This window comes from Gobius niger, assembly GCF_951799975.1.
Source record: "Gobius niger genome assembly, chromosome: 12".
NCBI lineage: Eukaryota > Metazoa > Chordata > Actinopteri > Gobiiformes > Gobiidae > Gobius > Gobius niger.
In genome coordinates, this window is record NC_136863.1 from 15,565,473 (window position 1) to 15,592,892 (window position 27,420).

The 27,420-nt window shown below is 39.9% G+C and overlaps 2 protein-coding genes across 2 annotated transcripts; one reads left to right on the forward strand and one right to left on the reverse strand.

Moving 5' to 3' along the window:
• Positions 1 to 95: 95 nt before the first annotated feature.
• LOC306970961 (DNA topoisomerase I, mitochondrial) lies at positions 96 to 15,899 on the reverse strand. The gene is made up of 20 exons (XM_079567064.1): positions 15,806 to 15,899; positions 15,606 to 15,726; positions 14,048 to 14,102; positions 13,060 to 13,091; positions 11,086 to 11,202; positions 9,923 to 9,998; positions 9,719 to 9,849; positions 9,364 to 9,479; positions 9,175 to 9,296; positions 8,265 to 8,387; positions 8,017 to 8,204; positions 7,743 to 7,887; positions 7,380 to 7,523; positions 7,072 to 7,257; positions 6,309 to 6,377; positions 1,781 to 1,895; positions 1,298 to 1,425; positions 1,133 to 1,233; positions 567 to 716; positions 96 to 422 (listed from the first exon to the last, which is right to left on the reverse strand). The coding sequence occupies exons 2-20, from the start codon at positions 15,722 to 15,724 to the stop codon at positions 320 to 322; spliced, it is 2,220 nt and encodes a 739-aa protein (XP_079423190.1). The 5' UTR covers positions 15,725 to 15,726; positions 15,806 to 15,899; the 3' UTR covers positions 96 to 319.
• A 365-nt stretch (positions 15,900 to 16,264) lies between these two features.
• On the forward strand, positions 16,265 to 26,378 carry mlycd (malonyl-CoA decarboxylase). The gene is made up of 5 exons (XM_079568295.1): positions 16,265 to 16,848; positions 19,923 to 20,035; positions 20,938 to 21,094; positions 21,433 to 21,585; positions 25,110 to 26,378. The coding sequence occupies exons 1-5, from the start codon at positions 16,300 to 16,302 to the stop codon at positions 25,653 to 25,655; spliced, it is 1,518 nt and encodes a 505-aa protein (XP_079424421.1). The 5' UTR covers positions 16,265 to 16,299; the 3' UTR covers positions 25,656 to 26,378.
• Positions 26,379 to 27,420: the final 1,042 nt, after the last annotated feature.

A 27,420-nucleotide genomic window follows, 5' to 3' on the forward strand; every position in this document is an offset into this window, starting at 1 on the left:
CGTTCCCATCTAAAATAAAAGCAGTATACAAGTTAATTTGGTGTTAATTGCAGCATAGGAACTTTTATTTAAAAAGGAAAAAAAAGCCAAAATAATAGATGCTTAAGGAGCACTTCAGTTTATGAAGTGCCAAAAATACTTCAAACAAATTGAACAGATTTTAACAAAAAACATGTCAAACCAGAGCGCATAAGTGCTTCAATAAGTATCAAGTGACACATGCAGCCATCCTGTAAAATGATAGAAAGTGCTGTATGTTCATCATCACTAATTCGTTCAGTTCCTCAGGTGCTTTGTCTCAAACCTTTAACATTACTGTCTAGAACTCAAACTCTTCATCCGTCATGTCGATGGCCCAAGCAAATTTGTCCCTTTGGCTTTTATTGTAGATTTTCTCTAGGGGCACCCCATACTTCTTACACCTGCAAATTGAAAGAATATGTATAACAGAATAATGTCAAGTCTAATGAAAAATTATCTGAAGACAAATCTAATACGCGACAGTGAAATCATCTTTGTTCACATAAAAACTATCGTTTGAAAAAAGCTAAGATTTTTGTACTAACCAAGCCACAGAGATTCGTGGGTCAAGGTAGTTGAGCTTTGAGGTGCCCAGAGCGATCTGTTTGTTCTCCTCTTTGTCAGTTGCCTGAAGCTCCATTTTTAGCAGCTGATCTTCGCAACGCTTCACTGCTGCTTTCTTCCGCTCCACCAGCCTGCAAGTAAGGGATAATGATTATTTTTTCCATATTCCAGGTTCGGAACTATGAAAGTATTGTTAAATTTTTGTAATTAATCTGTTGACACACTTCAGCAGTAGACAAGGGGACAAAATTTTTACGGCATATTGATTTCAGATCATTATTTGATGGGGATACTGTCAATATCACCCAGGGAGAAATCATGCTTCACTCCAAGGTCAGGGTGTGCCACAGGCCGAATATATTTAACATGAAAATATGAATAAAAGAACATTATACTACATGTTCTTTTATTAATATAAAAAAAAACCAATGAATTCTATCATATTATGATAGAATATTACGGACACTACAGCGGTGATTTTTATTTATTGCTTCCGCTCATTTCTGTTTGAATTTTTTTCTGGAGAAATACTAAAAAGAACACTTGCGTTTGCAGTTTGGGATCCGAGTTGCCTTTGGACTTTGCCTCCTTCTTAGCCTGTTTTAATTCAGACTTTGCAAGAATAAGTTGTTCTTTTCTGGTATCAATCTAGAAGACAATTATTAAGTATCAATATATAAAAGGACAAACGAAAAATGATCACATAACTTACCTTGGCTTGCAGGTTGGCCATTGACTGCTCAAAGGTCTTTGGCGGCGCACGCTGGTGGTTACACAGAATTGCAACGGCTCTATTTGCTCTGTTGTATGACAAAATCATCTCAGCCACATTGTCCCCCTCTAGAGAATAACCAGTTATTTTAATTAAAAATGTTTCATATCATATTTAAGATTACAGTAACAAACAATATTACAGTCAACCATTTCCAGCATTTGTTTTATTCCACACTTCAGGCGTGCACTGAGCTATGTGAATTGAAACACTACTTCTGCAAGTCAAAGATGATGTGACATTTCTATCTCTGAATGAAAAGTGGCACAGGCAGCTTACAGGGCCTAGATAAGAGTCAGGCAGAGACGGTTTCTGCTGCCACAGCTTGGAAAACTGATTGATGTCTGACACCAGTCTATCTTGAATCAAGCTAAAAATATAAACTGTCAAAATATGAGACACTTTGATATCAGAATGACTTACTGTTTGTGAGCTCTTTCAGTTGCTGCTGAAGGGTAATGGAAGCGTTGTATGTCCTGAAAACCTTTGCCGTGAGCCCTGGCATTAGAGTGGTCAAATGCTTGTTGAGCGTTTGTGTCTAAAAAGTAGAACAACATGGTTATTACAAGACAGTTTTCCGTTCCAAACATCACTTCATCACCATCATCGAAAACATGTATGAATCACTAGATGGCACTGTGGTATCATTTCCTGAGATTCAAGTTATCTGCGGACAAAGATGAGCACTTCTGCCACTTTTGTTATATGCCATATTTATTATTATAACAAAATATCTTAAAACCTAACATATTAACTGCAATCATTTAAACATAAGGCAAGTGTTGTGAATATCTTCTCTAAGTATTTTAATAATCCTACAGCAAGGTTTATTCAAATTATGTAGCATTTAAGACAAAGAGAAGACCATTCCAAATAATGCCATATACTAATGCAATAAAGATGTACAATACAAATATTCATTACAGGAACCATAAAGATTTCATTTACTCATTCACTTCTTGAAACGGACAAATAACTATTTAGGCAGCAACACATTGTTTTTTATGTCCAAATTGTAGAAACTACAAAACAAAGCCCACCATATATTCACACTTTATATCGTATTTTCTTTCCTCCCCATTTCATTCCTCATCTTCAAAGCCGGTCCACATGACCTACATGTACTGATTGTTAACCTATTCTCATTTCCTCAACTTCCGTGTCTTTTTGACCATTCTACAACTTTCCTTTCAATCTCACATATTTGTATGAATCACTACAGAAAAATAACTTCCCCCATTCAATTTTCATCTTCCCTGTCCACTTTTTTTTTTCAATTTGAGAGCGGGGCCGGATATATTTACTCTCTCATTTCCACATTGCATTTCCGACTTTCTACCACAGCCCGTCTTTCCTTTCCACCTTTCATCCCGGCCATCATTGTACAGCATTTCTTCTTAGCCAGCCCTCACCTGGACCAGTTGTTGCATCCCTGGGGCTCCCGTCTGCTCCTGTCTGCTCCTGCACACCCCTACTTCTCAGTGGCCTGGCCTTTCCATATGTCAATCAGTCCTGCCCACAACCGCCATTACCATTCCACCTCCACCACTGTCTGACATTTGTGTCACACTGGAAGATGGAGGAAGGAGGCACCCCATTTTCAGCTGCGTTTTCTTTGTCTCGTCACTAATCCAGTTTTCTTATATTTATTACCAATTAATCTTTGTACGCCAAGATGTAGCTGCATTACCCTCCCATTACATGATTTACTATTTTCTTAACACATTGAGTGCTGCACTGTTTTGGGGATTTAGCTGTTGAGTGCCAACAATCCAGACCATTTTTCATGATATTTGTAACACCACAGCATATTCTATGTTATAGCTATGGACATATGCCATGGCTCGTTTAAGCTCTCCGTAGGTGAAAAGTCTAAGCTAAGCAGAGGCTAGTTTTGATCAAAATCACAGATTTTTTTCTAGAAACTGAGATAACGGGGGTTTTATGCAACACTCTTTCTGATTAACTCCTCCCTCCAACTCTCTCCTCCTCTATCCTCTCTGGACACTGCGTGTTATCGATCGCTTTGTATCGTGTGTGCATTTAAACAGCCTGGTTCTCAGATTGAAGACGTAAAGGAACAGGCCACCGTTTTTCCATACTGAGATATGTTCTTAGCTGAGCTTAGATAAGTTCATACGTCCCAGTCTGGTCTTTGTGTGTGCCGTCAGTCACGCAAAATGACCAAAGATGTTGTTAGCATTTGGCCTCTCCCAATGTATTCCTATAGCTCCAAACGGGGGTCAAGTTGGAAGCTACCACACTCCACGGGCACACACAAAGACCAGACAGGTAAGTCAACTCTTCTAAGCTTCTAAGCTAAGCGAATGTTTCTCAGCTGTCCTTGGACTGATTTTGACCATTTAAAAACTCAGAGAAATGTTGAAATCTCTAATTTGATCTTTCCATGGGAAGCTGCTCTGCTTTGTCAAACGCGCTCCAGAGAGCGAGAGAGAAGTGTCGGCTTTACAGCTGTTAGCTACGCAACACCACGCCCCCTCGGACTAAAAAAAAAAGGAAAAGAAACGCAATAAATAAAATGTCCAGATTGTGACTTTTCACAAGTTTTTAATCGTAATTTATTCCACTTCTGTTCATCACAGCTACCAAAATCGCATATAAGGTGTATTAGAGTGTCTAGTTTCGCAATAATAATAAAAAACCTGCAAAACCTGTTTTTTTCTGTTTTTGGCACTCAACGCATGGGAGCGTTTTTTTCCCGTTAAATAAGTTGTGTTGTCATCAGTGCTTTAAGTGGGCCGGTACACACCGGTATGCAGTACCGCCACTTCCAAAAATAGCTCTTTAGCGTGTTTTAGCGTACCGGTACGTTCATTTGCACATCTGTTTAAATCCTTTGGCTGCTCCGCTGCTTTTCAGAGCGCCCTTCACAATGCACGCTTCCTACTTCGTCCCACCATGAGCAGAGACTACATTACCCAGACACCCCTGAGTTGTATGAGTGAAAAGCGCGGTGCGTCACTGTAGCCTCTGTAAACAACTTAACGTGGTGCTCGTCCACACAAACAAGTGGCGGGGAGGTGTGAAACGCAAACATCGCTGCTCGGTTAAAAAACAATGAACACTTATGCTCTCCTGCTTCAGAGGAGTAAAAGAACAAGGCTGGCTGCGTTGGCTGACCCCACCTGAAACCGCGGTCATTGAGGTTCTCACAAGTGGCGACGAACACGAGAGCCATGTGCCCCGTTTGGCCTCGTAGATGCGATCAAAACAAAACAAAGCGGTAAATATGGATTGAAACAAACTTCTATGGACTGAGATGAGGTGACTGCAGACAGAACGGAGCCTGACAAGCTGCAATGACAGCACAGAACATGGAAGTGTTTGCTGGACACTTTGGAAAGCACAGACATTAGCCTGTAAGAATCACCTCTGTAACAGAGCTTCAGAGACATTCACCTGTAAGAGTTCAACTAAAACAGTCTGTCTTCTAATGGTAAGACTGGGCTCTTATTACTGTTTTATTATGCATATAGACGTTCACAAAGATTATTTTCTTTGCAATGGGCTGTCATCATGAGTTATTTGAGCAGATCTGACAAATTATAGTGAATACATGATATAAATGACACAGTCCAGCGTTATTACAACATAATTTATACTGTAATAACGCTGTAAAAATAATAAAGAAAAGAAGGAAAAATATAACATATTATATATAGGCCTATTTTTGGTCTTTTTTTTGAGGGGGGGGGGGTCTTGGCAAAAAATAGAGTACCGGCACTTCTTTTTGTCCACTTAAAGCATTGGTTGTCATATTATTTGGAGGGCAGGGGCCAATACAACTCTATGGGAGAAAAACTAAGAAATCTCCCAAAAGAAAATGTCCAATTATTTCCCCTCATCAGTATTTGACAGTGATTGGATTCACAAACCTGGCACATTATTCTTATGGCTGAAAGTCCTTTCTACTACTGACCAACCTGAGGCTCACGTTTTGTTTTTTTTCATCATGGTCACCACTTTATGACGCCTTTCAGAGAAAATAATTGGACATTAGTTCATATGTGCTGACAAAGAAGACAATGAACTTTGAGACAGTTTCTGTGTCATGTAGATTCTCCCAGAAATGACTGAGGTATTAGCAAAAAACTAATACCTTCGCCAGTTACCATCATGTAATTTTCAGTTGCCCTCCACCTCAATTTTAAACTATAGGCTCTTTAGATTTCTGTGATGTTCATTCATTCTATAATGCACCCAATCCTTACCCTCGTGATGTCATTCAGAGCTAAAATAGGTTGTGTGTTTGTTTTTCATACACTTAACCCAAGGTCAAGCGGTGAAGTATGAGGAGGAGGAAGCAGCAGCAGCTTGATTTCTATGTGCACAAACATTTAAAAATATGTTCCCACTGACAAATGTTAACTGGTAGCCAAGTCCAATATGTTATGCTGTTGAATTTGAAGCCCTAAAAAAAATAATGCATGCATCGACCTAACCATGCATAAAACCGCCTACTCTGCACGGCCTTGGTGCCTGTAAGGAAAAATGTAGCAAATTCATGTGTGGAAATTTTATCCACGCAGCATGCTCAGTCTCAATTTTCACTTGTGCAGTTTCATATTTATCAGCCAGAGTTCATCCCCTCACTCCCTCAAAACTCAAACGCTTTTCTCAGTATCCCTGCTTTCAATATTCTTCCTTTCTCCTCACCTCAGATGCTCCACTTTCATCTTGCTGCACTATGTCCATTTAATCATCTTCAAACTCAAGAGCGAAGTAACTGAATTGGACTATTGTTCCCAAAAGTAATTTCAGGGAGGGGACAATTTCTCAAACAATGTTATACATACGTCTTCAGTTTCTACAATAGTTAACTCTTAGTTCCAAAAGGCAATACCTGGCAGTGTGACAAAAAAAATCACTAAATAAAATGTATGGATGGTTTGCTTTTTTACACGGTTAAATATATGAGAAAAATACTCACATTAAGGCGATCAAAGAGGTCATCTCCAGGTTCCTTGTTCTCCATAAACAGTTTAAGATTCTTGAAAACCTACAATATAAGAAGACATAAAACATGACTATTTTACTCTATTAAGAAATTAAAATATGTAGTTCAATATAAGGCTAGAACGTTAAGGGTGACTTCTGACAACTGAAAACATTTTCGTCTCTGCTTTTCATGTTACACTTCAGTCTAAGTGACATTTAGCAGCAATCACAGTTTCTTCTATGGGGACTGTTGATGCAAAAATATGCAGAAGACTAATTAATTTGAGCTAATGTGTTGATTTAGAATAGACTCATTTGAATAATTATATGTCCAGCCAAGAAACAAAACACTTTGGCTGTCAGGTGTTAACATTTCTTTTCCCAATTCCCTGAGCGAAGATAGCACAGGCCAGTACCAGTAAGTTCCATGAGGACAGAAAGTGACAAGTGACATGGCGGGTACATTTAGCAAAGGTTTAAGCCATTGCTTAATTGCCAGCTCTGCATTACACAAAAATGTTAGCCATTGAGGTGAGAATTATGGAAAATTAATAAATCTGCAGTAAAAAGTACCACCTCTTGCTGTGTGCCAACTCAGCAAGAAGCCTTATTATAATTTTTTCATTGAAACCTATGTTGGACTACTATTCATTAATATCATTCTGCAGGATGTAGCAGCATTGATACAATCATACAAGCTTTTTTTTTTTTTTAATAAAAAGAACTCCAGACAAATCCAGGACTATTTTTCTTACCTTCTTTATGACTGGGACTTTGTTGTAGTAGCGAATAGAGTCTTTTCCCAGGAAGTCAAACTCCACTACACACTCGTTGCCTTCCAGTTGATCGTGCAGGGTAATGTGCTCCACGCGGAGAGAACAGCAGCCGACAGTATCTGCCGTCTCCCCTTCCTCCTTTTCGTTACCCGCTCTTAGAGCTAGCTGACGTTCAACACAAAGAACAGAAATTGTTTACTAACACTGAAGTCTTACATTTTTTGTAGAACTTTATCAAAAACACTGACAGCATTGCCTCACAACAAAAAACGGTGATCAATACAAACCTTGTCTATGAAGTACAGGGCCACAGCCCTTTGGCGTGTGCTCATCTGTTTGGATTTAAGATCCTGGTTGTACTGATACTGGATGTCATCCACACATGTCTTCAGTTTCCGTGCAACCTCATATTTCTCCCAGTCCTTTTCTCCCTGCATTTAAGGAAGCCACTGGTAAGTCTCCCAGAACCACAACTACAAGATCTACAAGATATTTACAAGAACTACAAGATACAAGTAGAATTATCGAACAGAATGGATGTCAACATTATCAGCATGGCATCTAGTGCATTAGCCACTTTAATTAATGGGAAAAAAGTGCATTCATAAGGCGCCATGGCATCAGTAGGACTTCACCGATTAACTGCCTACCTTTAGCTTTGAGTTGGCATTGAGCATAATGTACTTGATGGAGCCTTGGACATTTTCTGTCCAACTGGCTAGCCATGTCACACTGTTATCATGACGCAACTCTTTCCAATGGTGACCAGCAGGTGGTACTGGGACACTGGAACCTCTGTTGAAACAAATGTTTGATTTTTTTGATATGCTTATATATGGTCATACAACACAACTAATGTCAATCCTGCACAGAGCATGGACTGTCTTTTACTTAAATCTGTCCCAGGTCAGAGTCTTTACTCACTTGCTGCAGTTGATGATGACATCTTCTGGCTGGATCCGTTTTTTCAGCATGCCCTGTTTAGGGTGCTCCCCCCTTCCTCGGAACAACCCTGGAGGCTCAATTTTGAAATTGCCAATTCTTTCCTTGTGGTGGTCCAGAAGGCAGTAGCCAAACATGTCTACAATTTTCTGGTTGGCATCTTTTAGAGCCTGCAATAAATTGAAGTTGATCAGTTAGTAAAGTAAATGTGTTTAGAAATCTCGACTTACTTGTTTCTCCTCCTTAGTCATGTTTTTTCGAGCCTCCACCTTCGCCTTGTGCATGGCAAGCATTTCCCCAAAGTCACACTTGTTTAGGTCTTTGATAAGTGACCTTTCCTCTGGTGTCATCTCCTTAAAAACAAAGCAGAGATGAGATGGAGTTTAGAAAGAAATCAAAAGGAAAAAAGTGTGCACAAATCTTTGGGAGAAAGATCAATAGAGAATGTGCACTGTTAGGTTCAGTATATTTACAATAGCTCACTTCCACAGCCTTTGTATAAATTCTAACCTAACAAAATAAGCATGATCCAAGCACATCAGTAACTTTTCATTTAATTGCTAATGTTCAGTGTGTGAAAGCCAAGGCCACAGGAAAAAAAATATTAAAGCTGCACAGTCTACAATTGGAACAAAAAAAAAAGTAAAACCGTAATAGAGTTAATGTATTCTAATATGAGCTATAGCTACAAGCAACAAGAGTGAATCTCCTCTTCAAAGGCACTAAGACAGAGGCCGCCTGCATGTGTTAAGCATGACTGACACTTTGTAGTGGGAGGGCACTGAGGGCAGCGAAGCGTGGACATTTTTTCCGGGTATAATAAAACACTTTAATTGGATTTGTTCATATGCAAGGGAGCTACTTGTGTGGATTAGCATAGCACTGCTTGCACACAAATTGTATTTGTGTATTGAGCACCAAGCAGTGGTTGGTTGCCAACTCCTTCTAGTGTTTGCTCTGCACAGACCCCCCGATTTATAGCGAATATGCAAATATTTACAATACAATTTTTTTTCTCCTTCATACGACAGTTAAGATGACATGACATAATATGTCATTAAATTAACAAATTAAACAAATAATTGCCATGTGAAAAGCGCTATACAAATAAGCTTCCATCCCATAATTATTGCACATTACCATCCTCCAATCTTTCAAGAAGTTTTCCCGAAACACTTTTTTGGTGGTGTACTCATGATCCAACATCTGCGCAAAGAACAGTGCCACCTCTTCAGCAGCTGGACTCAGCTTTACAGGTTTACCTGCATGAAGTAATGCATTATAGTCTTTAAATGCTATTCATGGAAGGCTATAGTAAGTAGAACTGACCATTATAGTAGAAATGAACACTGTCGGGAACAGGTTGGTATTCTGGCGGGAAGTATGGACCATTGTGCTCCAGGAATTTCCATTTGACACCATCTTCATACTTTTCTTCCTCCCACCTGACAAAGATGAAAGAAACACAGTTTACTTGAAACTCGGCAGTCCAACAATGAATGTCCCTGTTACAGATGCAATGGTCATATTGTGTGTTTTTAGTCAATAAAAAAAAACACTTTCATAAAAATGAAAAAAAATGAAAAAAAAATTACCAAAGAGATTGAAGCTGTATGGTTACATACAATACCGTATACTGTGTTGTGAATAAGCATGTCTATAGCGATTAAATTAAAATTCTCACCAACGCCAGCGGTTCTGTTCCTCTTCCTCTTTCTTTTTGATCTTTAGCAGTTTGGCCTCCTTAATATCCTCCTTTGTCCTTTTAGGCTTTTTTGAACTTGTGGTTGGCTCTTCCTCCTCCTTTTTGACTGACTGTCAGAAACAACGTGTCATATTATCTGCATGCACTTGCATCATAGTAAGTCCATCCAGCACAGAGTAGTACCTTCTCTGATTTCTTTTTACTCTTTTTCTTCTGGGAAGAGAATTCAACCTCCAGTTTCGGTTTGGGTTTTTTTGAGCTGCATATATCAAAAACATGAATTCTGAGAACTTATTGGCACGTGGCATAAAATGCAAATTCCGCAACCCTAAACTTTTGTGCGCCAGTGTAGAATTAGAATCCAAACGTTTTTTAAACAGCGAGTTCGGGGGAAAAATTTGACATGTGATAAATACTTAACCAGATGAGACGTTGATAAAAAGGTAGGCGAGTTTGTCATAAAGTTATCAGCAAGTAGCCGCATTATACATTTTTAAATAGTGCTGCAAATTAGAACTAATTCTTAAAAACACCTTGTCTATAGTTGTAATTTTTTTTGTATTAGCTTCAAGACGTCTCCTTCAGTGAAGTATTTACAGTAACAGGAACTCGGGCAGCACGGTGGCACAGCGGCTAGTGCTCGTGCCTCACCACTAGAAGGTTCCAGGTTCAATTTCCACCTGGACAGGGCCTTTCTGTGTGGAGTTTGCATGTTCTCCCCATGTCTGCGTAGGTTTCCTCCGGGCACTCCGGCTTCCCCTACCACTACAAAAATGTAATAGGCCAGGATTAATGAGAGTGTTTGAGAGTGCGAAGAATTTAAAGAATTTAAAGAATCATCTTTAAATCATCAAGGTACACCTTTCTTTCCCTTCCTGCTGTAGTGAAACTTTCCTCTTCATGAGCCAATTAAAGAGCATTTCTCCTTGCTTCGCCTACATCACCCTCGCTGTATTTAACTACGAGGGAGAGGAGTGACCGTAGCATCGGGGAAGTGTGCATATGTGCACGCACGTCGGCACATTGACAGGTTGCTACCCGTAGTCATGGGAATAAGTTTGTTGAACAGCTGATTGTTGTTACGTGGCTGATGTTGAGATGTTTGGTGCAGACATGTGTGAATGTGGACTGAACTAACTTTGGAGTAAATGCAGTTGGAACTAGGGCGGTCTCGGGGCGACCTACAAGCGCTCCAATGTGTGTGAAAACGGCCTCACAAGCACTGTCCCGACCAAATAAACAAATAAAAAAAATACATGGGATGGGAAGTACTGACACAAAGTTTCAGGTAGCAGAAATAGCCAAGCCATGTCACGCAATGAGACAAAATAAAAAAGGCAACTTACCTCGGTGTAGGTGAAGGACACTCTCTAGGTTCTTCTTTAATCCTTTTCCTTTTCTGGCCTTTGTTCTTTGGAATAAAGTCTTCATTCTCATCCTCAGGTTCCTGTTTTATGCGCTCACTAGACACATTTTTTTCAGTTTAAATTAGTCAGAGAAGGAGTATCCAAACTAGCAGGAGCATATGAAGAATATAATTAGTTTTCTCTGCCAATGACTATCAGTTCTGAGGGGTGTTTCATTAAACTGGCTCAGAAAAGCGAGGCTTGTGGCCTGACTTCTCTCTAAAATGAGCATTAACACACAAGTTCAGCCTGTTTCACCACACTCTCTCAGGCCTCCCTGAGTCGTGCTCAGCCCAGTCCAATTGAATGAGCCGCGCTATCGCCGTGTGCAGGGAGCTCTTGGGAAAGGAGCCAAGATACAATCAAGCATCAATCCAAAACAACAGAGGAAACGCCCACCTTAGTAACAATCCCTTGAGGATACGAGGGGGGCATTCATGGAGGAGTGGCCATTTGTCTTTGAGATGCAAGGAGAGGAATGAAACAAGTGAAGAGTGAACACTCCGACCCAAAAAGTACTCGACAGATACTAGAATGCGCCAGTTTAATGAAACACTCCACAGGTTTTAACCGTTTGACAAAAAGAAATATTTTATACATGGTAGAACTAGGTACAGTCTTACACAATGTTGGAAATGTAATACTTTGAAGAACTTTGATTTGCCTTGTGTAATTGTGCTCCACAAATGAACTTGCATACTTAATTACTGCTTCAAAAGCAATAAGTGAGAAAAAAAATATGGTTAATAAAAAGGATTACCAAAAGCACTTTGAAACTTGAGTATCCAAATGAAGGTCTACTATGGCAAAGTACTACACTAACTTCCTTGACTTACGTAACTGACACTGAAGGACCTTCCAATGGATCATCCTCAACACTCACTGGCTTTTTCAACCTTTTTTTCTTCATCACAAAATCTTCATTAGCTGGTTCTGCCTGCTCACTGCACAAACCACATTTTGACCATTGCAGAAAACTCAGTAATAAGTAATATATTACTAACACCACCAAATACATTTGTGTCACAAATACATCTGCATATTTTCACTATTATATATATTTTATTATTGACTCGTCTGTTCATGAACTCTTTCTAACAGAGTCAACATAAACTAAGGTTGTGTATAATGTACAATGCATATAGACAAAAGAATACATAATGCATTTGTCTGGGACACAGTGCTTCACACAGATATCTTTAGAGATTATGATGGGACAAATATTCAAGTTTGTTAGAAAAATATTAAAGGGATCAAATACAATTTGAGTGAAATATAACTTTTGGTTAGATATTTACAAAGATATTTTATTACGGCTGGGCACGATCCACTTTTGATCCAATATGTATCACGATACTCAGGGGCCGATCCGATACGTATTGCGACAATTATGATTTGCAATAATGTTTACCTTAACATTTGTAAAAAAGAAAATTGTCATGTGTCCAAAGTTTATAAACCCAATTTGACAGTTATTCAAGTGTTACGATTGAACAGTGCATTAACACAAAATGTAACAAGGTGCTGTTACTGGAAAACACAGGAGTGCAGGATAAAAATGCCTCCAAACACAAGTAAAGTTGTAAGTATTGCAATACTTGAAAAAGTATCGATACTTGGTATTGCAGCACAAAGTATTGCGATCCAAATCCGATCGGATATTTTGTCCCAGCCCTATTAATGAATGAAGCAAAAATGTATATTGTAAAACCAAATCTGTCTGTTTGAGACTAGGGATACTAATTATTGGCCGATGTACACAGTATATCGGTCAATAATATTTGGTGCACCGATAGATCTTTAGACCCTAGTCACTTACCATCATGGAAGTCTCACCTTCCCACCAATGTTGTGATGATGCAACCTATTCATTGTTGTAAAATTGTTCTACAAAAAAAACAAGGCAAATCTCACCTGTTGTCTGCTTGCGTACTTGCCGTCTTAGCCTAAAAAGAATGAATGATAAATATTCATCCAGTGACATACTACGGCATCAATCTACAATAGAGGTTATAGGTGTGATGTCATAACACAGCAACAGCACGGCAGAGAGCATTTCATCAACAGAGCGCTATGCTTTGATTTGCCACTCTATTTGCCAATGTGATTGTGACTAAAAGACAGTGAACAGCAGCTTGTGAACTAAGTCATTTCAAAGGGGTTTATTCAAATCTACAGATCAGCAAATGTATCATTTTTCAGAGTCAGTTCTTTCTGATGAGAATTTGTAAATCAAAGCACAGACTTTTGTTAATGTAAGAAAACAGTGATACAGACAGTGCAGGAACAAGGGTGTGCCATCGCAAGTGACACTTGTTAAGTGTTTTGACCCCCCCAAAAAATGTCATCTGAAAACTACAACAAAGGCTATTGAATCTACAGTGGTCTCAATATTTTGGTGATTTTCATAAAATCAAATTCTGATGCCACAGTTTTTGCACATGAAGGACAAGAAGAGTAAGTTTATGATTATGATAATAATGTATTATTTTTTTTTCTCCATTATATAGACTTTAAGGACGCAGATACCATGGTCCATATAGAGTGTTAAAGTTTGAAGGAAAGAAGCAAAAGCAGCAATACAAATTTTTTTCACACAAATAATTATAGTTGCTCTTTTAGATTAGAATGATATTTATTTAGTTAATACGTAATTTATGTCTTTAAAATAATATACAAGGGTATACATATCAAAAGTTGCATAATAGTAGGGGTTGTAACGATTAAGCCAAAACGCATTTTAAAAAATCTAATAATTGAATTGGGAACTTAATTGAATCAGGGCTTGAGCGCATTATTACATCCCTATCCTTATCATAACACACTTTAGAGGAAGTTTTAAAACAATGTATTCAAATATATTCAAAAAAGGCTTTCAGCCAAAATGAAAACTCAACAATACCTTTTTTCGAACCTTTCCATTTTCAGTCTTCTTGGAGGATTTATCTGAATTTGCGCTTGAGGGAGGAGAACATTTATTGTTAGCTTGGGAAGTGTAGCACAACCAGTAGTCAAAAGAAGAAATACAGGCATTACGTAAAGTCTGTAAGGTGCTGAGTAAAGCTGAGCACAGACTACACGATTTGTTTCAGTCTTAAAAGATTTTGTAAAGAATGGGAATTGTGAGAGCGGCCAAACTACACGAGTCTGTCAAACAGCTGAAAAAAAACTGCCTGTCCAGAAAGGTCAGTGTCATGTGATCACTATTGGCAGTGGAACAACACAGTTCAATTGCACAGGTACAAGTCTTCCTGAACTTGTTTATAGAAATTTCAAATAGAAATTAAAAGTAGGCGACACAAAGAACTTCCAGTGGATTTAATAAGAAAAGCAGATGGGCAGGCACCGGCCTCATGACGCCAGAAACAGTGGAGAGAAGTCATGGCACGGCCTCTTTGTTTGATAAACTCATGCACAGAAACAAATACTGTGGAAAATGTGTTCTCTGGTTCACAATCAGCAAAACGCTGCTTATTTTATAAAAATCCGCCGCATATTTACGTCAAACAGCTGCTGTAAAGTTGAGCTCTTTGCACATTTTTTTCCAATGTGGTTTTTCAAACTGCAAATGGCCAATAAATGAATCTGAATCTGAGAATGAGTCGTGGCTGAAAACAATGCGGCAACTGAAATTTATAGCAAACATTGTGTAGTGTGTGCTCAGCAAAAGCCAAAGATATGCTTTGAGGCGGCCCCATGGGTAAACTTTTTATCCCACCCCCTAAAAAAAAGAAAGAAATCAAGTCAGGTTGAAATCATGGATGAAAAGGGGGTATATGGAACAAAAATATAGCGAACCATTAGTTTGCTATTTATAACGTGTTGTATTTTTGTTATTTTGTGGTCGATTCCTTTCACAAACTTTGGCTTATTTAAAACTTGCACATACAGAACTTTGTTAGGGTACAGGCCAGGGGTACACGTTTTTCATCCATCAGTATTCAGCGTTTTGTCTTAGCACAAAATATTTCGGTTAAGGACATTTTGCCAGAATTTTAACAATTTCCAGAGAGGTGCAATCAATCAGTTTTTATCATTTACTTCATATTCATTTGTCTGCCTCACATGCATGGAGATAATAGCATCAGAAAGCAAAGTTAATTTATTAAAATCACATGGAGGACTGCGGTTAAAATGGTCAGTGTTAATGCTAATGCTGTAATCTCAAGATAAAGACAGTTCATTTATAGTAGCTTCTCGTATTAGTTTATGTTACTGCATTTAGTTTCGCAAAGAGGGCGATCCACTTTGACCCCTGAAGACAGTGATTTGATTTAGCAACATCGTCAATGTAGCTTGAGTCAATGGGGACTTAGCTGGAAAAGGGGTGGAGAAGAGCGAGCCCACTGTCTGTCAATTGTAGAGAAAAATATAGATTTCGGTGTAAACTGCTTGTTCGAGTGACTCATATGACTTGGCATTGTAGTAGCAAAAAGTACTTTTCAGGTCCTCTCGCTCACCTGTTTCCGATTGCGTCTCCCCCACCAGCACCAGCGCTTTCATGGCCGCTCAGCCTTTTCAGTTTCAACGACTTGTGTTTGACCTTTTCTTCTCCGTCAGCCTCTTTCTCTCTTCCCATTTCTTCATTAAAACACAAAACATCGTATTTTAATCAAAACGGAGCGATCAACAACCGTGTTTGATCGATCAACGCACTTACCAAAGATGAACGTTGGCTAGCTTGATCATGCATGCGCTTTTAGCAAACGCCACGAGACAGATTCGGCGAAAAACCAATGCAAAGTAGGCCGGCCTAAAATAAATATAGATGAAAAAAAAAAAAAAAGCGCCAAAAAAAAACCTTATGATGAACTTATATACACTTTACTCACCGTGTCGTTGACCAAATCGTCTCTGGCGTGGTTTCAAGATGAAGACACCTGTGATTGGCTGACGGAGTTGCCATGTTTGTCTGGGGTCAAAAGTCATTCATATTTTGAGAGAGACCAAAATACAAATTGACGTATCCGTTCTAAATAAAGAAAAAACTATTTAAGGTGTATTTGTATCGAGATCAAATCAATAAATTAAATTATACATTCTCCTCACTAAAATCTTTGCGATTTCTGTGTTTGATCACTGTCACTTTAAGAGACCCGGAAGTTATTCCTGTCTCTGTTTGGAGTTTCTCGCAGCACCGTGCTCTCCCCGGCGATGCTACCCCAACGCCTTATATTTGCTCTTCGGAGTGGTGCGAGGTGTTGGCGACATCGTGTCCCTCGTCCAGCCTTTGTCCAGGCCCAGCAGTCCGGCGGCAGGCGCTGCTTCTCCGCACCTGTTTGTGGCGGCGGTCCCTCGGCCATGGAGGAGATACTGTCCAGAGTGGTTGCACCTTTGCCCACATACGAGACCAGAGATAAGGCTCCCCCTCCGCCTGAATCCAACAGCCTGGAGTTTATGCATTTCTACAAAAGCTTGGACAAGGAAGACAGGCTCAGTTTCCTCACAAAACTGTCACAGGACTTCGGGGTGGACCACCAAAGTGTGTCGGATCTCACGGTTAAGCTTTTGGACTCTAAGTTCCGAGACGTAGCAACAATTTTGCAAGTTGAAGACCGGCTACGTTACAGCCTGACCCCCCGTTACAGACAGCTTCTCAGCCATATCAGCAGAGTTGAGGGGGGAGTCAAGTTTTTGGTGGATCTTCGGGCCGAGCTGTTGGAAATAATTTCATCTAAAGCTAGCGAGAGTCCGCAAATTAGGGTACATCTTATAAATGCATCCTTGGGGTGAAGGCATTAAGTGTCATTCCATGTCAAATCAAGAAATTATGCATTTTTCTCCATCTCAGATTTGCTTCAAACTTGGCATGATTGTAGTTGATATAGCCAACAGTGTGAAATTGGAGTTAGTCCTTTTTTGTGTGTGTTATGTCCATCCATATCTGCTGTAAAATTCTAAACTATGACTAGCTCTAATTGATCAATTACAGTGGATACAAAACATAGGCAAGAACCTTCATTGAAAATCTTGTATAACGTATGTAACCATTATGGCCTGCAAAACACTGAAAATAGTCTATTATTATTCCATAATTCAATCCCATAACTTCAGTCTAACAAGCTTCAGATCACCCTTCACGACAAAAACAACCATACCAGCGAAAAGAGCTCCCTTTGTAATACTCATGCTGATGCTCTGATGTTGAATATCTTAACTGGCATCCCAGAGTCTCCCCTTTTTCTTTACAATATATTGTTGATTTAACATGGAATGACCCGTGTGTTTAGATGTTCCTCCACAGATGGTTGTCTGAGCCAAGTTGCTTTCAGTTTCATTCAAGCAGAATATCAAAATGTGTTGAAACTGTTACGTAAAATAGATGATGGGGGCATTGCAATGGAGCTATTTACAACTGCAAACCCAAACATAACGGCACCCGTGAAGCTGCTCCGTGACGCACAGCCTGACCCTTCACCCAGTTCACTATAGCCTACAGAGTTTCCTCGAGAGTATTTATAGACATGTTCTCAAAGCTTCAACACTTTACATTTGATAGGCACCAGATTAATGGCAAGCAACAAATCTAGAAATGTATTTTTGGGCTAGTTCAGATTGTATGTATCACATCTACTTCATTCCCTCATCTACCTCATTTGTATTCCTCGCCTAGTCCTTCCATCCTGATTTAGGCTATGAGCAGGTCAGATCTGTTTCACTCGGTGGCACTTTGCATTTTTAGATTGCTGTGCAGTTCGTGAAGTTATTAAGCTTTTCAGCCCTGTTTACAATTTGGGCCATCACTGTATCCTTATTAAGCATGCACGTTTTATTCAGAGTGGCATTGTTTGCCTAAACCTGCAGTGGAGATGGCGCGCAGGATTCATATTAGGCAGTTGTCCAGCACAATATTGATATGCTAATTTCATTTGCTATTGTCCGACTGTGGAATCACACAATAATCCGAGCAATTTGCGCACTGAATAGAAAAATGCAGATTATTTTTGAAAGAGTGACTTGCTTGCATTGGCTTGATTTGATTAGGCCTTCATACACAAATATGCCGATATATTCTACATTGTTAAAGTTTATATTTGCAATTATTGGGAGCTCAAAAAGACATGTATAAATATATTTAGTTTCTTATTTACAAATAATGAAATGTACATATTTCCTTCTGGTTGATATCATTCCAGATGTGTTTGTGAGCATGTGTAAATTCATTTTAACTACTTTACTATCCACTATTTACACAACAATACAGAATAATGTTTGTGCAAGCAAGTTTTTCATTGTAGGTCTAGTGCAAATATAACGGCTGAAGAACTTTTTGTTCACAACAGAATGGGCTAAGTTCTCATTGCTTTGTGCCAATTTGTGGATTTCTGAACCCCTGTGACAATTGCTTGTGGATCTCCAGACTTTGCCATTTTGCTCAATGTTATCAGTTTTGTTTTTGCAGAGCTGCATTTAATTTCGATAACATTTGCCGCTTCAGTTGGGTACCAAGGTTGTGCCAGCCCAAGCTAAGACCCAGTCTTGGGAGTTTAAGGGAAAAACTAGTCTTTTTAGCACTTTTGGCACCATGAAATTTACTGTCAGGCGAGAAAGAACTCGCACACAGTTTCAGCGATTGGCACTGGCTATTGGTATCAAGCTGCAACCAACAAGTGAGTGTGTCAACCTTTCACCCACTGAGCTCCTGCCGACCCTGGTGGCAAGTTTGACATTGTATTTTATTAATCTTCCACTATTTCTTAGACAATTGAAAGTGATTTTTACCAAGCAGACCAAAGTGCATTTAACTTGTGGGCACAAAGTAGTAATGGTCTTTTACAAAGTTATATTATTGAACAAAAAATGCTCCCATTTCTTTCTGTAAGTGAGCAGTTAAGATTTATTTTTATTTTCCTTTACTTGGCTCTGAATGATGTGCCCATCACCACACCATTTCAAAAGACTTCTGCCATCTTTCGTTGAGGTCAAAGTAATGCACATCTCTGTTTGGCTTTGCTATTGTGCGAGTGGGAATTGGCTTCCCAAAGCCAAAGGCTCCTCTCATGGACTGCGGATTTGCTGTTTCCCCCCCCGAAAGCACAGATTTAGGATTATCTACCATCAAAGATTATTTCACCCCAAGCTGTTGATGTTCAGAAATTGGGGCCTACACACACAATGTAAGAAAAGAGAAGCTTGAGTTCAGTTTGTATCAGCAGCATTTATTTTATTTTGCTTTTAGCTACATGCTGTAAAAACATTTAACCCTAGCTGAAATATCACATTTCCTTTCATCACAGGGAAGCAAGTGAATCTGCTCGATTTCTATTTGTGCGATGTGCATGCGGAGTCGAACCACTGGTTTGTTTGTGTGTTTACAAGAGATTCGCTTTAAATGAAGTCTGACCTTTACAGGCGCATAGGCCTCCTCTGAAATGGCAAGTTGTTTATTGGAGTGGATCTCCGACACCAATTGCAAGCTCAAACAAATCACCCCCTCTAATGTGAAAACACCCAAACAGCATCCAGACTCCCAAGGGCTGGTTCATCCCACATTGTACACGGCATGTGCTGGAGCAGCTCGAAAACATATTAAAGCCGAGGCAACTTTTTTGGTAGGAAATAAAACATTGTAAACATTGGATTGGGAAAATATATTTTATTTAAAACCAAATACTGGCATGGCAGTCCATTCATTGAAGTTGAATGAAAGTACTTAATGTTATAAGTGTCACATCAGTCTAACTTATTTGTGCATTAGCTTTGATTTCATTTAGTCTGCTGCAATACAGTTTGAGTGATTTGCCCTTTTGTGATTGTTGCTTCTTCCTCCTCTACAGGATCTGAACAGCACTCTGAAGAGCCTGCTTTCAGAGTGGTTCTCAGTGGGGCTGTTAAAACTGGAGAGGATCACCTGGCAGTCGCCCTGTGATATTCTGCAGAAAGTTAGCCAGTAAGTACACGGACATTCTCACAATTATGCAAATTTGACAAACACATTTACACAAACTGCACAGACAAATCCACACTTGAATTTTCCTCCAGTCAAATTTGAATCACTTTTAACCCTACCCATGTGTACAGCACAACTGGTGGCACACTTGCTTTATGGTTTACATGTGACGCTCTCTGGTTTAATTCCAGCACCATGTAGCCTATGATGATGGATTTTTAAGGATGCTGCCATCCTTAAAAAGTTTCCTTTCGATCTTTCATTTTAGCCATAGATCTAAAACATACAAAACGCGCTAAGACAAAAAAAAAAAAAAAAGGACTAGCCACACATTGTAGCAAGTCTACTTTCACATTAATTTCTTACCCCCTACCTTCACAGAGTGCATTTTCTCCAGTTCGGCTTTACCCAAATCTAAAACCTTCTTGACTGGAGTTTATAGCCTATAGGCCAGTTTAACGGCTTCTAAATTGCTCTTTTTTTCCTCGCATTGATGCCATCACTTTTTTTTCCTTTTGTCACTTTTTTTTTTGCGTTTGTCACATTTTTGTTGCTTTTTTATCAGTTTGTTGTTGTGTGTTTTTGTCACTTTTTCATAGCTTTTTTAGTCACTTTTTTGTCATGTTTTTGCTGAGTTTTTATTGCAATTTTGTGGTTCCTTTGTTTGCGTTTTCATCACATTTTTGTCGCTCTTTTGTTGCGTTTTTGTCACATTTTTGTTGGCATTTTTGTCACTTTTTCATGCTTTTTCTGTCTGTTTTTTGTTGCTGTTTTGCCGCTTTTTTTAAGAAGCTTTCAGATTTGGGTACTGCTAAACTGGAGAAAATCTGGTGGGTTCAGGTGGGGGCTAAGAGGTTTAAAACAGGGTTATATTTATTTTCATATTCTATTACCTCACCCAGATATGAAGCCGTGCATCCTATGAGGAACTGGACTGACCTGAAGCGCAGAGTGGGGCCGTACCGTCGCTGTTACGCCTTCACACACGCCGCCATGCCCGGAGAGCCGCTGGTCGTACTTCACGTTGCCCTCACTGAGGAGATATCCAACAACATCCAGGTTAGAGAGAGCTACAGCCGTATCATGGTTTATCACTCTGTCTCACTTTAGTGCACCTTCAAGGATACTTTCCAGATTTACTGGTTTGTACCCACTCCCAGGTGACAAATGCATTATTGCTCAGTGAACAGAAGACAAGACCTTTAAAGTGAGGATTACCCTGGGAGCTACTGAGCCTCTTGCATGCCTATCTGGTCTTGACATTTAAACAACCATAAAATGTTAAAAAATGAAACAATAACTTTATCTATAGCTGTAGTGTCTGTATATCGCTTCTCTGAAAGCGCTCTTAACTTGACAAGGATAAGATAAACAGTTTGTGCTCGTGTCTCTAACAGGGGATTGTCCGGGAGTTTTCGACGCTGGATGCAGAAGAGGATGTGAATAAAATAAACGCAGCAGTCTTCTACTCCATCTCCTCCACTCAGGCCGGTCTGCAAGGGGTGGAGTTGGGCAACTACCTCATCAAGCGAGTGGTGCGGGAGTTGCAGGTGAGTGACAGCGACGGTAAAAGCCATTTCGAGAATTTCAGGTCCAAATCAGTAGCTATTGTGCGAAACGAAAGTCCTAAGTCCGCTATAGGATCCAAATTCACACACACGCACAAGCACAAGCACACACACAAGCTGATGCTGCTCAAATATAAGTTATTTTCAATGCAAAATGCCTCAGGTGCACTGTGCTTGGGTCAGACTGTTTTTAATGCAGGCTACTAGTTAACATAGACATGCGCTAGCCTAGCACCACTAAACTATAAGGACTGCAATCTCCCTGAAATATCCCTTTAATGATGACTGTGTGAGAAAATAGTGAACTAACATATTCATACAGTTCCTTTGTGTTTGCTGTTTGTTCAAAACCAAGGTCTAAATTAAAATGCGTAAATTGCAATACCTGGAAAGAGAATGGGAAAAGCGCAGTTGTTTTAGTGCTTTTGTAGGCTCACCTTATGTATGTAAATTTCCCAATCTGTATTTGACTGTGGTGCTGTTGTTGTAGGTGTGTGTGGTGTTTGTGAAAATCCGATATACCCAATCAAGTGGGAGTTCACTGTTAACTCATTTAAGGTGTTTTGCCCCTCCGCCAAACCGACACCTAACACTTCCTTCCTCACATGCTCAACTGAAATAGATGCTAATTAAACGTATAGCTCTGTTGGCACTATGGAGTACTCTCCTATTAGCTTTTGAAATGAAACCAAATTGACTAAATAGTGTGAATGACTGCATTGCTGAGTCCAAAAACTCCAAATGACTAATTATGCCAAGCAAATGACTAAAAATGCACGATTTTTGTAACACGGCCAGTTTGTTCATTAGAGTAATGACAATCTACCAGGGGCATCAATTCACAAATTAGGGCAGAACAAAACAATGCATGAGACCCACCTGATACCCACGCAGGTGCATCTTTTATCAGCCAAACAGTACAAATGTTCGTTTATTTATATGGCTTTGTTTCTAGCTCTCAGCATTGGATTTATTCAGAGTGTAAAAGCTAACACTGTTTTCGACAGTTATGCTCACTGGCAGTTTTACTTGGTACACCTGGATGCACGCTTTGGGCCCCAAAAAGCCAATTATACACATGCATTTAAGCCAAGTTTGCCAATTTGAATGGTATTGCGGTCTGGAATTATGTTTGATTGAATTAGGCACTTGTAAAGCCGGGTCCAGTCATTGCGCCGTCATTGTTTTCATTGTTTTGAATAAACATCATGTAGAAGCCCATCGATTAATATGTTGACTAGACGTTTTGCTATTGCACTGCCACATTCATCAAGTGTCGTGAGTGTCAGTGTAAAGAGTGCATGGCAATAAATACACTTGCTATTAACATTTGACAGTAAATTATAGAGGGAAATATATTCAAAAGCAACTTGCCACCTTGAACAGTCCATCTACCATTTCTTATATGGTATTAGACATATGACATTGTGCTTTTATATGCACGCTCATCATGTTAAAGAGGGGGTATTATGCTTTTTTCAATCACATAGCACCAGTCTATCGCACACTATAATGATGACAAAACTTTCTGTTGGTTTGTAAATGCAGTAAATTAGAATAACTGCCTTGTATAAAATTGCTCACTCAAAATGGCTGTAGTGAATGTCTTGAAATAGGCCTCTGTCTCTTTAAGAACCTCTGACCCTTTCTGACACGCCCCCTCCACATGCTGTCTGTGGCATCAGTGGGGAGGGGGCTCTGCTGAGGAGCAGTGGTTGGTTACTCGGCTGGTGACGAAAGCTCGGCTGGTGACGAAAGCTCCGAGGCGTCTCCAGGAGGTGGGGGCGTTCCTAGGAGGACTCAGGCATGCATATCCCTAAAATGGCTGCCTTCAGAGTTTTTACAGATTACTCAAAAATACGTGAATGTGCCAAGGCAACACTTCAGGCATGTTTTTAATGAGGGAATGACATAATAACATGATGTAAAGCTTGAAAAAGTCGATTTTGCATAATACCCCCCCCTTTAATGCACTTGAAAACAGTTGTCTCCTGCTTCCACAAACAAAACTAAGCCATTTACTGTGCGACACTTCACATTACTCCTTCAAAAAGTTGTTATTGAATCTAGATTTCACAGACATTTTTTATCAGTAATGCTATTATTCAGAGCCACTTGCCCTTGACCTCAGTCCTGCTGTGTACTTTCTACTGGGAAAAGATCACTTAAGCTCAACAAAGATAAGTTCATATGTCCTTTACTATTTGTAGCCTTTGATCGCCTGCTGGTGTACATGTTTTGTGAACCTAATGGACTCATTCGATGTAAATTGCATATTGTTTCTCACATGCCTGAGCTTGCAACTGACTGAAACCTGGCAGGCTTTATCTGTATGTACAAGATGAGGACTAGAGGGTTGCAGGCCACAAGGGGAACACTAAGATGAGAGAGGGATGATGGAGTGGAAAAGAAAAGGTCGCAATGGTGATTTGAGGTGAAGGTAGGTGGTCCAGCTTGTCTTGGTGGATCGGACACAAGGGAGCTGTTCTGGCATGATGACTTTTTCATTGCTCCTTGAGAGTAATCTGAAAACCTTGTATCCTGCCACCTATTCATACCAATGAGATATGTTTGTTTTTAAAGTACAATAAAGATTCAGAGAACAGAGAGGCCTCATGTCAGGCAACCAGTAAATGATGCTAAATTTAATTAGCCATAACAAAAAGAACTCAGATTAAACAAGTGGACCCGGCAAATCTGTGTACACCTGGACTGAATGAGAATTAAACTAGTCCAGTAAACCTTGACAAACTAGCCTCCCTCCTGGTTAATTGGTTTACCACTGTTTGACAAGCACTGTTTTACAATTTTACCACGGGTGCTGTCGGCAGGTAAAAGTAAAGGTTAGAGCCAACAAAGCGTGACTCCACAGATTGAGAGCATGCCCAGAGGTACACCCAGCACAAAACCTTTGAATTTTCACTGTGAAAAATTTGTGAAGGTGGGAGCAAAATCAAGGCAGTGGAAAGGAAAACCACATTATGCTTGGAGCTATACATACGTATTTGCGGTTGGTCCCTTAAGGGGGATGCCTAGACACCTTGATCTGTCGATCTTCACTCCTCTCACTCGCCTCATGGCTCTGTCATTTATCAAACTAGACTACCAGACGAGAGGCAGAGAGAGGATCAGCGTAAAAGAACTACTGAGGGTTTAAAGGACGGCACCATTTTTAGAGGTAAAAGTACCAGAAACTCAGAAGTGAGGGAGCAATTGTCTTTCTCTATCTGCTGCGAAGGGTTCACTTCCTGTTTGAGTGGCTGTGGTCTGACGCTGTAATAATGGCTTTTGTTTTCTGGTGGGGTTCACATGTTCCTGTGAGCTTTCCTTCATTAGCTAAGAACTGTATCATCACACATATATATTTTGAACACAAATGAACAAGGTTGTTCCAGCTCACATGTTGAATCTGAAAATACAACTGCATTTGGCCCATGTAACAGCCCTATTCATCATCCCTTCAGTGCTGAACAGGATGTCATACATGTACCCCCTTGTGATTTCAGAGTGAGTTCCCACACATGTGCCTGTTCTCCAGCCTGTCTCCCATCCCGGGCTTCACAATGTGGCTGCAGGGCCTGCTGAGCCAGTGTCGGAAGGAGGGCCGCGGTTTGGAGCTGCTGTCGGAACAGGAGTGGAGGGAGGTGGAGAAGGCCACTGACAGTGCACCGGGCATGGGGGCCATGGATGCCCTGAGGAAACTCATTGGCACCAGTGACTGGATGCGCTCTGAAAGACTCTCTTTGCTCCTGGAGCCTGTTCTTATGCGCCTGTGTGCCTGGTACCTCTACGGAGAGAAGAGGAGAGGCTACGCCCTCAACCCTGTGGCTAACTTCCACCTTCAGAATGGAGCCACTATGTGGAGGCTGAACTGGCACGCAGACACCAGCCCCAGGGGTGTGGCTAACTCCTGCGGCATCATGGTCAACTATCGCTACTTTCTAAAGGAGACCTCCCAGAACAGTGCACTCTACCTGCAGAACAAGGTCATTACTGCATCTGAGCAGGTCCTCAGTTTAGTGACCCAGTTTCAGAAGAACAGCAAGTTATGATATTAAAATTGTACAAATGTGCACTTAAGTACTCAAAAAGTTTATCATTCAATTTTTGTCCTCTCTGCTTGTTTTTACAAATTAGAACTCCTCAAATTCAACTGTATGTAGGCAACATTTACAAATATAATATATACATTTAACAAAAAGTAAAGGCATTTATTCTAATTAATAATTCAACAATTTAAAAGTGAGTGACTGAAGCGACTGTTCGACTTAAAATGAAGTGCATCTAAGAATGAATGACGATTGTTTAGCGATTCGTGCTTTGTGTTGTTTATTCATGTTATATAATCATATTGATAAGAATATGATCTTTGATGTTGCACTTTTGATTTACTCAAAAACCAGAATGGTGCTTCTGCCTCTTATAGACCGCATTATGAAACCCAAGGAGCGCTTTTCTTTCATGTTGCTGTGTCTCTCAGTGTGTACATGGGGCTCAGAATGGCTGTCTCTGGACAGAGCTGTATGAAATTGCGTACGTGCTTCTAAAGACTGAGAGATTGTGGCTAATGGAGCACAGACACTGGCATCCATCAATGGAGCCCCATGTTTCCGGAAACCGGCTTGACGGAGCGGGCCTATTGAAATAAACAGTGTGGTAATGCTGTAATTTGGCTCAATTGTCTTGACTGCTGGGAGGCTATTCATTTAATCTACTCCTCGGGTGAATAAAGCCCCCCATCTGTATTGTATTTGATGGATTTATAAAACTCTTAATATATTAAGTCACCTTTGGGAACTTCGAAAGGGCAAATAATAGAATAAATGATCAAGGCTGAACCATGGGATCTTTTTAGGTTTCCTATAGTGTGTAGTAAAGATTTTTTGGTTTACTTCCAGTTTAGTTTGGTTTTCTTAACCCTGTTCTCAAGTTTAAGTGCTATTGTGCTTTAAAAAGCCATAATATAGAACCAACTGTGCACTCTATTTTTTATTTTAGTGAGTGACCTTTTCTTTCTCGTTTCATTATCCGACAAGAGCACAGATAGATTTTCTTGTGGTGAATTGCAATAGCCGGCTCATTAGGGCTTAACATTAACTTTTTTGCTCATTGGCCACTGCTGGTTTTGGAAAAATAGCCATGCCGTGTTTGGCGAGTTGGCTAGTGTTTTAGTGTTTAATGTGGCGCATTAATCATATAACAATACATCATTCTGTTTATAAGCAGACGCAGATACTTATGTAATTAAGTACTTTTAAACATGCATTTTTGGTTTGCAAGTCACAAATCATTATTCGGTAAAAAAAATCAAAAATCATATAAATAAAAAAATCAGAAAGGTCACACATAAACCCCTCCCTTGAATTCAATCTTTTAGGTATTTGCACAACTTCTGTGTTTATGCAACGTTATTTACACATACAATAGACTCACGGTATCTCTTCGTAGATGCTCTGCTAATGTTGTAACTGTTGCCTCTCTAGCTGCCAAGCGGGGCTCACATCCCTTTGTTACAAAACAATACGGCACGCCAAGTTGACTGTGAAATTACATTTTATCTCTCAAAGGAGTCAAACTTTCCATTGGCTTGATATATATATATATATATATTTTTTTATGCACTTACTGGCACCAGCCCCGCACCCCCTTTTGTGCTACTGCTATGTGTCCTGGAAACTAATGGGGTGAGAAATAAAGTTAAAGCAAATGGGCAGATTGATGGTGCTGAGTTGTGAAGTAAGAGGGGGATAAAAAAGCATAAAGGGGACAGTTGTTAAAAGGATGCCCTTGAGAGATGCTCCCTGGAGGGGGTATCCC

Coding starts and splice junctions, on each gene's coding strand:
- LOC306970961 (XM_079567064.1), bottom strand. CDS start 15,724: ATGGGAAGAGAGAAAGAGGCTGACGGAGAAGAAAAGGTCAAACACAAG. Junction 11,203..13,059: donor AGTACGCAAGCAGACAACAG/GTGAGATTTGCC, acceptor AAATGTGTCTAG/TGAGCGCATAAAACAGGAAC. Junction 8,388..9,174: donor TCTTGAAAGATTGGAGGATG/GTAATGTGCAAT, acceptor TTTGTTTTTAAG/GAGATGACACCAGAGGAAAG.
- mlycd (XM_079568295.1), top strand. CDS start 16,300: ATGCTACCCCAACGCCTTATATTTGCTCTTCGGAGTGGTGCGAGGTGT. Junction 16,849..19,922: donor GCGAGAGTCCGCAAATTAGG/GTACATCTTATA, acceptor CCTCCTCTACAG/GATCTGAACAGCACTCTGAA. Junction 20,036..20,937: donor ATTCTGCAGAAAGTTAGCCA/GTAAGTACACGG, acceptor TACCTCACCCAG/ATATGAAGCCGTGCATCCTA.